This window comes from Mesocricetus auratus, unplaced genomic scaffold, assembly GCF_017639785.1.
Source record: "Mesocricetus auratus isolate SY011 unplaced genomic scaffold, BCM_Maur_2.0 Super-Scaffold_100691, whole genome shotgun sequence".
NCBI classification, from domain to species: Eukaryota; Metazoa; Chordata; class Mammalia; order Rodentia; family Cricetidae; genus Mesocricetus; species Mesocricetus auratus.
The window spans coordinates 46,866,578-46,879,268 of record NW_024429267.1 but is presented as its reverse complement, the minus strand read 5'-3'; the positions used below and the strand labels follow the sequence as shown (position 1 = coordinate 46,879,268).

The following is a 12,691-nucleotide window of genomic DNA, read 5'->3' as shown; positions in this document are numbered from 1 at the left end:
AAAGGTGTGTACCACCATGGCCAGCAAAAGGATGTAAGTGAAAAGACAGACACTGTGTCCTGGGGCACTTGGTATGCTGGGCCCCACAGGAAGGAAGGGGAAGGGCAGGAGAGACAGGAGAGGCTCAGCAGGGTCTTAGGACTACAGAAAGCAGTCGTCAAGGTCCACCGCCTCTTTGCACTGCAGATGTCAGTACAAGGTAGAGGAGCGAGGTCCTGAGGTTCTATCTGCCCCACCGATCCCCCCAGGATCACACAGGGAGCCCAATTCCTGAAGCCTAGAATTTATTTCTGAAGGAGAGCTGTAGCACATAGGAAAATACACATGGCTTTCGGTCTATTTTTTTTTTCCAGAGAAAATAGATTCTGTCATTGGCTTCCTCAGCATCACCATCCTGTTCCATGAGGCTCCAGGATGGATGCACTGTCTCAAAGATCCCGCTTTCAAGGCAGCAGCCTGGCCAAGGCCTCTGGGGCTGACAGTAGGGGTCCAGGGGACAGCAGCCCCTAAAGGGGTAAGGGTTGCACATGAGCAACACTCACTGCAAAGCTAAGGCAAAGAGAGCTGGTGGGAGGTGCCTCCCTCCCCCTAAGGACATGGCTTGCTGAGGTCCAAGACTCAGACCAGGCAGTGGGTAGGGATGGCGGTGGCCCAGCCTGGAGCAGCAGCAGGACTCTGGGTATGCATATGGGTATGGGGGGCCGGCATGCTGAAGAGGCAGCCTATCAGCAAACAGAGGGTCTTCAGCTTGCACATTTCCTCTACCCCAATATAGTTCCCACACTGTGGTCCCCAATCCTAACTTGGCCCCTTACACTGACTCTACTTCAGATAAGGGGCCCGGCTCAGATCCCTTCCAATTCTTTATCCCCTCACAATGTCTGTGCAAAACACTCTTAGCGCAAAGCCCCTGAGTTCCCTGCACCCTGACCAGGGCTGCAGAGAAGGGAGAAAAGAGAAGTGCTAACTGGGGGCCTCTCCCAGCTCTGGGAATTCCTTGTACATCTCTTGGACAATCATGCGGTCCATCTGGCACTGGGGTGAGGCCTCTTCCTCAGCCAGGATGCGCCGCAGTGTGGCCTGAAGGTCTGACAGCCGATGACGGTGCTGCCGGTAGGATGTGGAGCGAACTACGGCATGCATCAGGGAGAGGTACTCCATGCGCAGCTGTGGGAAGAGCAGGCTGGCTCAGGGACCCCAGGAAGACCGCACCCGCCCTCAGGGGGCAACTGGCCACCACTGCCCCAGGGATTCCTCTCACCAGCTGGGACTTCTCAAATACCAGGATTCTAGGACCTAGAATGGAGTCAACGTTAAATGGCTCCCATAGCTGTTGAGCGAGTGAATAACTCTAGCCACACAGCATCCCAGAATACGTCTGCCCTGGGAAGTCCTGCATGTCAGTCAGAATCCTTGGCTTCTCCCTGTCTCTTAATTACACTCATGACTTCAAACAGCAATCTAGTCTCATACATCTCTCACAGATCTGTCCTGTGAGCACCCAACAAGAACATCTAGTTGCCTGCTTGTCACTCCTGCATAGCTCAGACGCCTCAAATCCACACACCTACCACCAAACTCATCACCTTCCCCAACATCCCCAAGGTGGAAGGCTTCCCATGGTCTGTACTCTAGGAAAGAACCAGTGCTTTGACCCGGAAGTGCAGGCCCCAACGCATGTGTCCTGATCCAGTTGCACTGATTTCCTCTGCTGTGTCTGTTCTCCTTGGAGCATGACTGCCCATCGTCCCTGTCATTCGAACCTCAGCTGGTCTTGTGCTTTCGGAACCCCCTTGTCTTCTGCTCTCAGTACCCGGCCTTTACGTGTCTTCACTAGAGTCGAGTCCACCACTGGCTGTCCCCTGCCTCGTCTGCTCGCCTCCTGTAGTAGTCACTCAATACATGGTCCATTTCTCAATGCGTACTGGAGAATTTCCTTAGGACAGGGCATGCACCAGCACCTCCCACCTTTAGAAGACCTCCCTGATTCCATATCGTTTCCTTTGAGTGCCTGCCTCCGTTTCTGCTTCTCTGGACAGAAAGCTGGTTCCTTTCACTGACGGCTTCCAAGTCATTCCCCGTTCCCACTTCCCCAGTAACGTACATATTCTCAGACTTCCCATACAGACTCCATCCTCCACTGCACCAGCATGGCTGGCAGTCACCACTGGTTTCCATGTGACAAATGCAAACGTTAATTCTCCGCCCACCTTCTCCCCCATCCAGACACACGGTCTGTGGTTTGCTCTTGATCACCTGGTTTTGTTTCTGGCTTTCTCCTTTGTTGAGCCTGCTGTGTCACAGCTAAGGCCCAAGTTTCCTGCTGGCATCACCTATCTAAATTCCTAGGTGGCCACATTCTTTTTTTTTTTTTTTTTTTGGTTTTTCGAGACAGGGTTTCTCTGTGGCTTTGGAGGCTGTCCTGGAACTCACTTTGTAGACCAGGCTGGCCTCGAACTCACAGAGATCCGCCTGCCTCTGCCTCCCGAGTGCTGGGATTAAAGGCGTGCGCCACCAACGCCCGGCCTAGGTGGCCACATTCTATCATAGGCTTTCTGTCACATTCTGAACAGACAACTCTAGTATGTCCCTAGCCCCAACTCACCCACTGCCTCCCCAGTGCCCTGGCACCTGAGTATCTTGCAGATATCTCCCAACTGTTTTAGCTTTTTCAGTTCTGGGGATTGAAGCCAGGGCCTCATGTATGCAAAGCAAGTGGTCTATCAACTGAGCTATATCCCCCAACCTTTGCCCCCAATCTTAAACCATTTAAAACACAACTCTATGCTTCCCTAAGAAGCTCCTTGGGCCTCCTCCATTAATCACCGGTACTCTATCCACCTCGTTGTTCAAAACCAACCCAGGAGCAAGCTCTGCTGGACCCACTCCCAACACAGCCCAAACCTGACCTATTTCACCACCCAGATGTCCTCTCCCCCACTAATGCTACGGCTTCCTGGCTTCCACTCGGCCTCACCTAAGAAACCTGTGACTCTTCCTCTTCTGAGAAGCAAGTCACAGCTACAGCCTCCAAGGCTGTGCAAAAACCCTATTTCCTCATCTCCCTCTCTCCCACCCGAATGCTCTTCAGATACCCTGCTCCAGATCACCACACACCTGGCTGCCACGGATCCTGCCATCCCTGTCCTGGTCTCTGAGTGGCCTTCCACACTCACCTGGCACTGGGAGCAGCAGTCCTGCCCCCCCCATCTCCACTCAGTGTCACAGTCACCCTCATCTCCACTCAGTGTCACCCTCATCTCCACTCAGTGTCACCCCATTTTGGGGTCATTCAGCTCCCATCCCCACTGCAGCAACCTCCAGGCACCTTGTCTCCAGGTGACAGGTCCGCAATTTGCCGCACAGTGATGTCAATAAGGGCCATCATGTCTGTGTGGTAGAAGATGGAGGCTGTGGCAGGGCTGCCACACACATCCTGCAGGAACTTGAGGACCGAGTGTGGTGGCTGAGGCTCATGTTTGAAGATACGTACAGGATCGTCTACAAGGCAAGGGTTCACAGGAGTCAAAGAGGTCCTTGTCGGGGTCCCAGAGTCATCCTGGAGGGTTAGAGAAGTCAAAGCAGGGGAGGTGACAGTCACAGGGCATCAGAGTGGCACCATGCAGACTTCTAGGCTCTCACCTCCTCTGTTCAGAAGTAAAAGCAGTTTCTCTGAGAAGATCTTAACATTGGTGTGCTTGCTCAAGGCAGCCATGATGACATTCTGGTCAGGAGCTGGGGAAGACGTGGACGAACACAGGTAAGAGTGTGGGCGCAGAGCCCACAAGGCCCCATGTTGGCCAGCCAGCCTCCAGACGCGCCTCACCCCACCTGTCAGGTGTAGGTTGAGAGCCAGAAGCAGGTTCACGCAGAGGTCCGGCAGCTGCTCTGTGGTATCCAGGGGAAGGCCGTCCTCAACGATGCTTAGCAGGAACTGGGCAAAGGGTGTGCCCAGGTGCTCTGAGAGGAGCATAACGCAATCTAGAGACCCAACTTTCCCTCCCCAAACAATCCAGTCTCCATGGCTTTCCATGAGTCTCGGGGATACCTTTTTGTCAGGTAGCCGTCAGCAGGTCTCTAGGCCCTTGGGCCCTGCATGGGTCCCACCCCTGGGGCCTGTCTTCAGCCGATCAGCAACCTACATGCTTACCGTAGTGTGCGTAGGGTACTGCCTCTCCCATGGAGAAGACCATGGCCAGGATGAGAGCAGAGTAACAGAGCTTCTGGTGGTCTAGGAGGGTAGGGAAGGTACTCAGCGATACTCAAGAGTGTCAGGCAGCCCCAGCAGATGGTGGGGACACTGTCCAGCTGGCGGGTGCGGCCCCCGCCCCACCTCACCCTGTGTGTCGGTCTGCATGTCTCGTGCCAGCTCCACAGGCAGCACGGAAGACACAAGTGTGGAGACGATCGCTGCGTCCAGGCTGCACATGGCACCGAAGCACTTGAGGAGCAGCAGCCGCAGTGACGCTCGGTGCTCCTGAAGAAGAAGCTGTGTGCTCAGTGCCCTGACTCCTGCCCACATCCCGCTGTGCCCCTCCCTTGCCTCATACATACCATTTGGTAGTAGGCCACCAAGGCCAGGACAGACTCAAACTCATTCCTTTTGCACATTTTTTTGCAAACTTCAGGGTCTGCATCAGTCTGTAGAGGGGAGAAAGAATGAGGGTTACCCAGTGTGAGATGAGTGTGTGGGCAGAAGAGACCTAAGCATTAAAGAGGGATGGCACGGGGTAGGAGTCACTGCTCCCAAGCTGGGAGGCCCACGAGGGTCCCTCCCCATACCAGGATATGTAGCAGCTCCTCCAGGTAGCAGCGGATGACAGTCTCATCCTCATACAGCGCCCAGCTGCGCTGCTGGGCGTCATCCTTTCTTCGAGCCAGGTCTGCAAAAATCACCTCGAGTCTCTGCTGGTCATGGCAGACCTGTCCTGAGGGTAGGGCTGTGCTCAGGTCCTGGGGGAACAGGGCAGAGTGTGACTCAGTTCCAGGAAGCCTGGGTCCCTGAGCCCATCTCGGAGCCGAGGTCCCACAAAGTCCACACCGGGCAGGTCAATTCCAGTCTCCACCTCCCAATACAGGGTCCTGCTTAAAACACAGCGGTGGGAGTTTCCGACGTCCCCATTCTCACCCCAGATGTGGATAAGTACTCCCATGAGGCGGGCATGGACTCTGTCACTCCCTGAATGTGACTCAGAATCCTCATTCCCATTCCACACAATGTGACACCAGGCCTGCTGTACTTGATGCTAGCTGGTATGCCCAGCCCAGGCATACATACCACTGGCCTACTGCCCTCCAACCAAAACACAGGTGGAACCTAAGGAAATATCTGCGGTCCACTCAAACCCTATCAGGCAGTCAGCACTCACTACCTCTATTCCTTCTCCTGACCTTCCTTTCGCTTCCCCTCCAAGATAGGGCTTTTCTGTGCAGCCCTATCCTGTCCTGGAACTTGCTCTGTAGACTAAGCTGGCCTCAAACTCCCAGAGATCCGCCTGCCTCTGTCTCCCAAGTGCTGGGATTAAAGGCGTGCGCCACCACCGCCAGCACCAGTGTCCTCATCTTGACAAGGGGCCTTAGCCATCTTGAAATGCTCACATCTAAGTTGGCTAGCTCACCAAGCACCCTTTTCTCTATACTTCTGAAGCTGGCCAGGTACTGCTTTCACCTATGTCTATCTTTCCCAAAGACCCCTCCAGGTGGCTGTACGCTTCCCCTACTCCCGCCTCATCCTGGTCTTATCACCTGCCTCTGGCTCACCTGCTCCCACACAACCTGCTCCCACACTGCCTGTGATCCGGCCACGCCAGCCACCGTCTTCCAATTCCTCCTTCCTGTGAGCCACGCCTCTGTCCTGCCTCTTGGTCCTTGTCCAGGCTGAGCCTCTGTCTAGAATGTTCTTCCTCCCTTTCTCCTTCATGGGTCAACTCAAATGACCCCAATACCCAGTCCAATGACAGCCAGGAGCCAGAGCTCAACAAATACCTGTCACAGACAACCTGAGCAAATGTGTGAGGGTAGGAGCGGGGAGGGACCAGCAGTCTGGCTGAGGGTGGGAAGGCTCCGTGGCCATGCTGCCCACCCTCACCTTGCCCTCTACCAGCGAGAGGAGGACTTGCTCCATGACAGGTGAGCTGGACGGTACGGAGGCCTGTATGTGACCCACCACGACACCAATGGCCACACGACATAGCTCATGGCTCAGGCCGGTGTTTCTGCGCACGAGCTCCATCAGCTCTGCCCCAATGGTCCTTGGCACAACTGTCTCAGCAGCTGGCCTCTCTTCTCTGGTCTCCAGGCTCAGTGCTTCCAGAGCTCCCAGGTCATCAGAGGCTGAGTTTGCATCAGCGGCTACCTCCTCTGCAGGGGGCTCAGGAGATGGTGCCTTGGAGGGAGAGGGCTGGGCCTGGGACACAGTGGTGTGGGCACCTCGGCGAGGTACAGGTGGGGGTGTGGGTGAGCAGCTGGGACCCAGATCAGAGGGGCTAGAGCCAGTATAGAGTGTGTCCATGGAGGTGCTGCTGACTGATGAGCCACTGGACACAGAGCTACCCCCAGAGGGGACTGTGGTGCGGCCACCTGTGAGTAAAAAGTAAATGCTGTGCTGGGGCAACCTGTTGGGGGCCCCACGCTTCCTGGCCTAGGGACCCTGACCCTAGTACAGGACCCAGTTCCTCTGCTAGGCCCTATCTCCTCATCAAGCCTGGCGCCCCCAACTGCCCAGACATGGGACTCTATATTCTCCCCCAAGTTCAGAACCCCCATTTGTCTAACATGGGCAGAGCAACCACCACGCACAGGGCACTCCTATCCCAATCACCCCAGCCTGGCCTCTCACCACTCCCTGAGGTCACCAGGGCCTCACGGTCTCGGCGTTTCACCGGTGGAGGCGGGGTGGTGGGCGCGGCGCGTCGAGGCTGCGGTGGGACCTGAGAGAAGAGAATGGAATCGGGGGAGGGCAGGCTGCTGGCTGTCCCTGTGACCCAAGCGGACCCTTTGAGTCTCTGGATAAAGCCTTAATTCCTCATGCCTCTTTCTAAAAGATACTCTCACTCCATACCTGGTAGAGGGCTCCATCTGTCCCAAGATGCTCAGAACTGGGCAGGCTGTGCTGCCGTTCAAACCCAGTCCGACACACCCCGTTAGGCTGCCTAGATGCAGCAGAATCCAAATGGTGGTCACTGGTAGATGGGGTCATAACTGAAGCACTGGAGGCAGAGGGACCCCTTCGAGACAATGTCTCTTTCCGGTGATGGATCAGCTTCCTGACAGAGAGACAAACAAGCCATGGGGGGATGCTCCTCCCTACTCCCCAAGTCCTCATCTGGTACCTGTGGGATGCCGGGACCTCACAGGACAGGCCCCACATACTTCCCATTCCAGTCTGTGGTGCCTCATACTAACCCTAGTACTGCCCCTACAGTATCTCTGGCCCTATAAAGGAGCCCATCCACCACCATGCTCAAGGGGAGGTGTTACCTTCACCTCCCAAATACTCACTGGAGGACTCCGCGCTGTTCCAGGCTGTACTTGCCACCATCTCTCATGGCTGTGTTGTGCACAGCCTCAATGGCCCGGTCAATTGCTTGGAGGACATCTTGCTCCACGCCCTAAAGGTAGGAGAGCAGTTAGACCTGGGGGCCAAGCGGGGTTGATCAGCCCAGACCCAGCCGAAGCTGGAACTAGGTGGAGGACCCACTACAGCTGAGGCACAGAAGGCTGGGTACTAGCAGACAGACAGATGACTATGGAATGAAGTGCTCAAACTTTAGGGCTCAGGAAGTAGGGGCACAGGGTAGACTCTGTGATGGCCCCCTCAGGATTTAATCCCACACAGAGACTCTTGGCAAAGGCATTTCTGAAAACTATCCGTCCAGAGCAAAAGCACAGACATCTCAGATTGGGACCAGGCGAGTACACCTAGCCTATCCTTGGCTTGGCTCAGCGCCCAGAGTGAGATGCCAAAAGGAAGACTCCAGTGTCTAGAATCCTAAATCAGTCACTCTAGCTGCTGCTGGTCCTTCACAAAACCAAGGTCACACTCCAAAACAGCCTCGCACCCACAAAGCCCTTCCAGACAGCTGGGAGGCAAGCATGGGTCAAAAGGCTCCCTTTCACCTCCCGGCTGTCCTACCAGATCTTCAGACCACCTCTGGGAAGCTACTCTGTGCTTGCAGTAAAGCAGGGATTTGAAACACAGGCCTGGTTCCTGGTCTATGTTGTCACCCTCCACAACCCAGGAGTCCATTCTACTCCACTGTCTGGCATGGAGATGTGGGTTCCTGCTGTGGGACTGGCCAACAAGCTACACAGGAGCGAAGAGAACACACTCCAGAGTGGAGTTTTGCTGTTTGTTTTGTTTGGCTGGGCGGCCGGGTTTTGAGATGAGCGTCAGTGGAGCTGAAGCTGGACTGGAAGTCACTATGTTGCTCAGGCTGGCCTGGAACTCATGGTACCCTTCCAAATGCTGAGACTGTGGGCATACGCCATCGTGCTTAGCTCCAGAGTGAGTTTAAGAAGCTTCTCTGATGGGGTCAGATGGACACAGGGGTCTGCAAAGTCCTTGAGGTCGCATAAGGGGCTCAGGGTGGACAATGGTGGCAGGCAAACAAGAGATGGGGGAGACTAAAATGCATGTATACACAGATAGTATGACAGATATGGAGACTAAAATGCATGTGTACACAGATAGGATGACAGATATGGAGACTAAAATGCATGTGTACACAGATAGTATGACAGATATGGAGACTAAAATGCATGTGTACACAGATAGTATGACAGATATGGAGACTAAAATGCATGTGTACACAGATAGGATGACAGATATGGAGACTAAAATGCATGTGTACACAGATAGTATGACAGATGTGGAGACTAAAATGCATGTGTACACAGATAGTATGACAGATGTGGAGACTAAAATGCATGTGTACACAGATAGTATGACAGATATGGACACTAAAATGCATGTGTACACAGATAGTATGACAGATATGGAGACTAAAATGCATGTGTACACAGATAGTATGACAGATATGGAGACTAAAATGCATGTGTACACAGATAGGTGACAGACATGGAGAGAAGGCCCCAGGCAGGCAGTGAGAGACAACGCAGGAAGACTCGGGTCCACAGCAGGGTGGGGCCGTTTGAAGAAGGCCAGCACCAGGTGGAGTAAAAATGAGGCAGAGATGCATAGAGACTGTCCTTTTCTTCCCAAACTCCTGGTCCCACTGCTCTTGCTGAAGCAGGGGATCCACAGGCCCTGAGGAAGAGGCAGGACTTCCCCTAGGAGTCTCCAATAAGACCCCAGTGCTCAAAAGACAGGGCTGGGTGTGACACATTTTAGATCCAACTGACCTGTGTCTCTCGCCCCAAGCACCTCTAGATAAGAGAGCCTGGGGTTCTGTGAGGAAGCCCCTAGAACCAGGGGCCCCTCCCCTTTGGTAAGAGCAGACAACATTTGGCACTTTACCACAGCATTTCTGTCCTTAAGTGGGCTGAGACAGGGTGTTTCCATAGCTAGGGACAGGGCAGGGCAGGGGGCTGGCACAGGTCTGGCTGCTTTGGGCCCTGCTTCTTCGTACAGTCAGAACAGACTAACTGGGGAAGGACGACTCCTGAGGAAACAGAACGGAAGGAAACCAGGCCATCTCCAGAACAGGGGGAGCCATGGAGGAGGCTCACTTCCTCAGTGTGGGCAGCTCCCATTCCAGGACTGAGCTCCCCAGAACTCAGAGGAAGGAAATCCGGAGAAGTCAGGCCTGGAGGCCTGGGGGAAGTGGGGCTGGGGAGGGAGGGGGCTTGGTTCCAAAAGCGTTGGGGGAATGGTCCTTAGATTCAGAGGGATAGGTGGGTGAAGTCAGGATGCTGACGTATTACAGGGACTGGGGGTCAGCTAAGGGACGGGGATGCCTATGGCTCTGGGGTTAAGTGTGGGGTTGGGGGCTGACCTGGAGGGTGGTTGGGGAAACAGGTGGTGTCTGAGATGGCAGCACCAGGGGAGGGCACGGTGGAGCGGGGAGAGAGGCAAGAGTATGGCATCCTAGGGGCTTAGTAAAGGGGAATAATCAGACCTTGGGGTCTTAGGGACTTGGGTAATGGACTGGAGACTCTGGGTCCAGCTAAGGAAGTCTATTCATATGGAGGATCTGAGTCTGGATACAGGGGCAGCCTGGAGTGCCAGCCCCAGAATTTTTTATAGGCCTGCGATTAGATGTCAAAGGCCCAGTTCTTGGTGGGTACTGATGGCTCCGGGGGGGGTCTCAGTCCTTTTGGCTCTAGGGACTTAAGGTCAGATTCTCAAACTCCTTGTCTTGTAGCAGTCCTGAAGAAGCTGGCTGAGCTTCCTGGACCGGTTCTGCGTACCGGTAAAGGGTCCGGTCGAGAGGCCTGGCAGGGAGGGACACACTCACCTGCAGACGATGCAGGTAGGCAGGCGGCACGTACCCGGTCTCGCCACTACGCGCCCGTGCAGCTAACCACCAGTGCGTGCTGCTGCGCTCCAGCACGAGGAAGGTCTCGCCCGCAGCGAACGCCATGGCGTTGGGCTCCGCCGAGCGGAAGGCATACAGCGCGCGGTACATGGGGCCGGGTCGCCGGTTCTGAGTTCGCGACGAAGGTTGCGGTGCCGGGAAGTCAGGCCCCGACAGCCGCGCCGCGCTGCGCTAGCCCCGCCCTTCCCCGTGACACGCCACGCGTGCGCGTGCGCAACCGCCGGAGTCCCGCCCCGGGAACGAGTCGGCTCCAGCGTTGGAGCGCCGCGCCCCCTCGCGGCCCTGAGAGGTTCTACGGGGTGGGGTGGGGCTTCACTAGTGGTTTCTTGGCCCTTCAGCCGGAGGACTGGGGGTCTTTGCTCTCTCTCCCAGGCCAGCCTTCCTCCTTTCCCCGCTCAGGTGAAAACATTGCCTTCCTTCCCACCTCCGAAGGAAGCTCACAGGGCTTGCAGCCGGTGCGTCCCCAGACACAGGATGGGGCGCTTTGCTTTGAAGAATACTGATCAGACATTTGGAAGCCCTCACAGGGAGGGGTCTTCCCAGTGTCCAGGCCTCACAGCGCCTTAGCACCAAGTCCTTGCTCTGTCACTGAGGTGGTGAACAAGTGTGGAGGACGAGACACAAAACCAGGTCGAACTGTCCAAAATGCATCTTTGCTCCCCGCTACACACGCACGGACTTCCATTCTATCCAGAGACTCTGCTCCAGCACTCCCTTCGGGACCATCTACAACTTCTAGGGATCACCGTTTTGTTGTCACGAAGGACTCAAAGTCTATGACCTTGAGGACATATTCATTCATAATAAAATATCTGTGTGTCTCCCCTTTTTAAAGGCAATATTTTACATGATCCTTCTGGGAAAAGAAGGGGTGAGGGGCAGAAAGAAGGCTAACAGGGCAGAATTGAATGCACCGTGTTTGGAGAACGTGTTTTGAACCCTGAATGACGGTGTAATCTCAGCATCCAGGAGGCAGAGACTGGAGAAAGGTAATTTCAAGATCAGCCTGGGCTTCATAGTAAGTAAGGACCTGTCTCAAAGAAAAAAAAAAAACAGATAATGGTGGCGCACGCCTTTAATCCCAGCACTCATGAAGCACAGGCAGGTGGATCTCTGTGAGTTCGAGACCAGCCTGGTCTAAAAGAGCTAGTTCCGGGTCAGCCTCCAAAGCCACAGAGAAACCAGAGGAAAAAAAAAAAAGCATCCTTGGCCTTCAGCTTTATTGTCAGCCCAGACCTCTAAATCCTTGAAATCCTTGGCATCCCTGAGATCCAGTGAAGAGGGCATTAGGGCATCAAGGGTCCTGAAGAGTTGCCTATTCTTCACTGAAAGCCTGACTCTAAGGAGCACGGGATGTGCACACCATCAGGCTTAGTTTTTTGTTGTTTTTAATTTTCTTTCTATTTAAGGCAAGGTCTCACTATGTAGTCCTAGTAATCCTGGAACTATTTAGACCAGGTTGGCCTTAAATTCACATTGATCTACCTGCCTTTGCCTCCTAAGTACTGGGACTAAGACCTCTTTTTTTTTTTTTTTTTTTAAAGACAGGGATCTTGAAGGGACTAGAGACATGGCTCAGCTGTTAAGGGCACTGCTTGCTCTTCCAGAGGTCCTAAGTTCAAAACCCAGCAACCACATGGTGGCTCACAACCATCTATAGTGGGATCTATCTAATGCCCTCTTCTGGCATAAAGGTTCACATGCAGATAGAATACTCATATACATAAAAATAAACAAACCTTTGCCAGACAGCGGTGGCGCACACCTTTAATCCCAGCACTCTGGAGGCAGAGGCAAGTAGATCTCTGTGAGTTCAAGTTCAGTTTGACTGAGTTCCAGGACAGCATGGGCTATAACACAGAGCAACCCTGTCTCAACAAACAAAAGACAGGGTTTCCCTATGCAACCCCAACTGGATGGAAGCTAACAGCAATTCAAAGCTTCTGCCTCATCTAGCCCTCTCTGATCTATTTTTAGACATGGTAGAGGTAGGACCAGTGGGACTTGGAGAATTGTCAGAAGGTTCAGCTGAGACAAGAATTTGACATCCATACCAAATCTGTTTCTGCAAATTTTTACTCTCCCCTCTCACCACCCTCCCCGCTTCCAGCAGCTTTCCAGGCACACAGCAGCAATAGCTCTTTGGGGAGTGCTGGCAAGACTTTGTGAGGACAAGGCTGAAACGGTGTCCG

At 54.2% G+C, this 12,691-nt stretch overlaps 1 protein-coding gene across 1 annotated transcript; it reads right to left on the bottom strand.

Moving 5' to 3' along the window:
* Positions 1 to 267: 267 nt before the first annotated feature.
* Nckipsd (NCK interacting protein with SH3 domain) lies at positions 268 to 10,684 on the bottom strand. The gene is made up of 13 exons (XM_005074958.4): positions 10,419 to 10,684; positions 7,501 to 7,610; positions 7,061 to 7,265; positions 6,839 to 6,929; positions 6,089 to 6,579; positions 4,783 to 4,953; positions 4,555 to 4,641; positions 4,339 to 4,477; positions 4,151 to 4,231; positions 3,832 to 3,960; positions 3,643 to 3,735; positions 3,329 to 3,501; positions 268 to 1,167 (listed from the first exon to the last, which is right to left on the bottom strand). The coding sequence occupies exons 1-13, from the start codon at positions 10,587 to 10,589 to the stop codon at positions 964 to 966; spliced, it is 2,145 nt and encodes a 714-aa protein (XP_005075015.1). The 5' UTR covers positions 10,590 to 10,684; the 3' UTR covers positions 268 to 963.
* Between the last annotated feature and the right edge of the window lie 2,007 nt (positions 10,685 to 12,691).

Coding starts and splice junctions, on each gene's coding strand:
- Nckipsd (XM_005074958.4), bottom strand. CDS start 10,589: ATGTACCGCGCGCTGTATGCCTTCCGCTCGGCGGAGCCCAACGCCATG. Junction 4,642..4,782: donor AGGAGCTGCTACATATCCTG/GTATGGGGAGGG, acceptor TCCCCTCTACAG/ACTGATGCAGACCCTGAAGT. Junction 3,961..4,150: donor AGTACCCTACGCACACTACG/GTAAGCATGTAG, acceptor TGCTCCTCTCAG/AGCACCTGGGCACACCCTTT.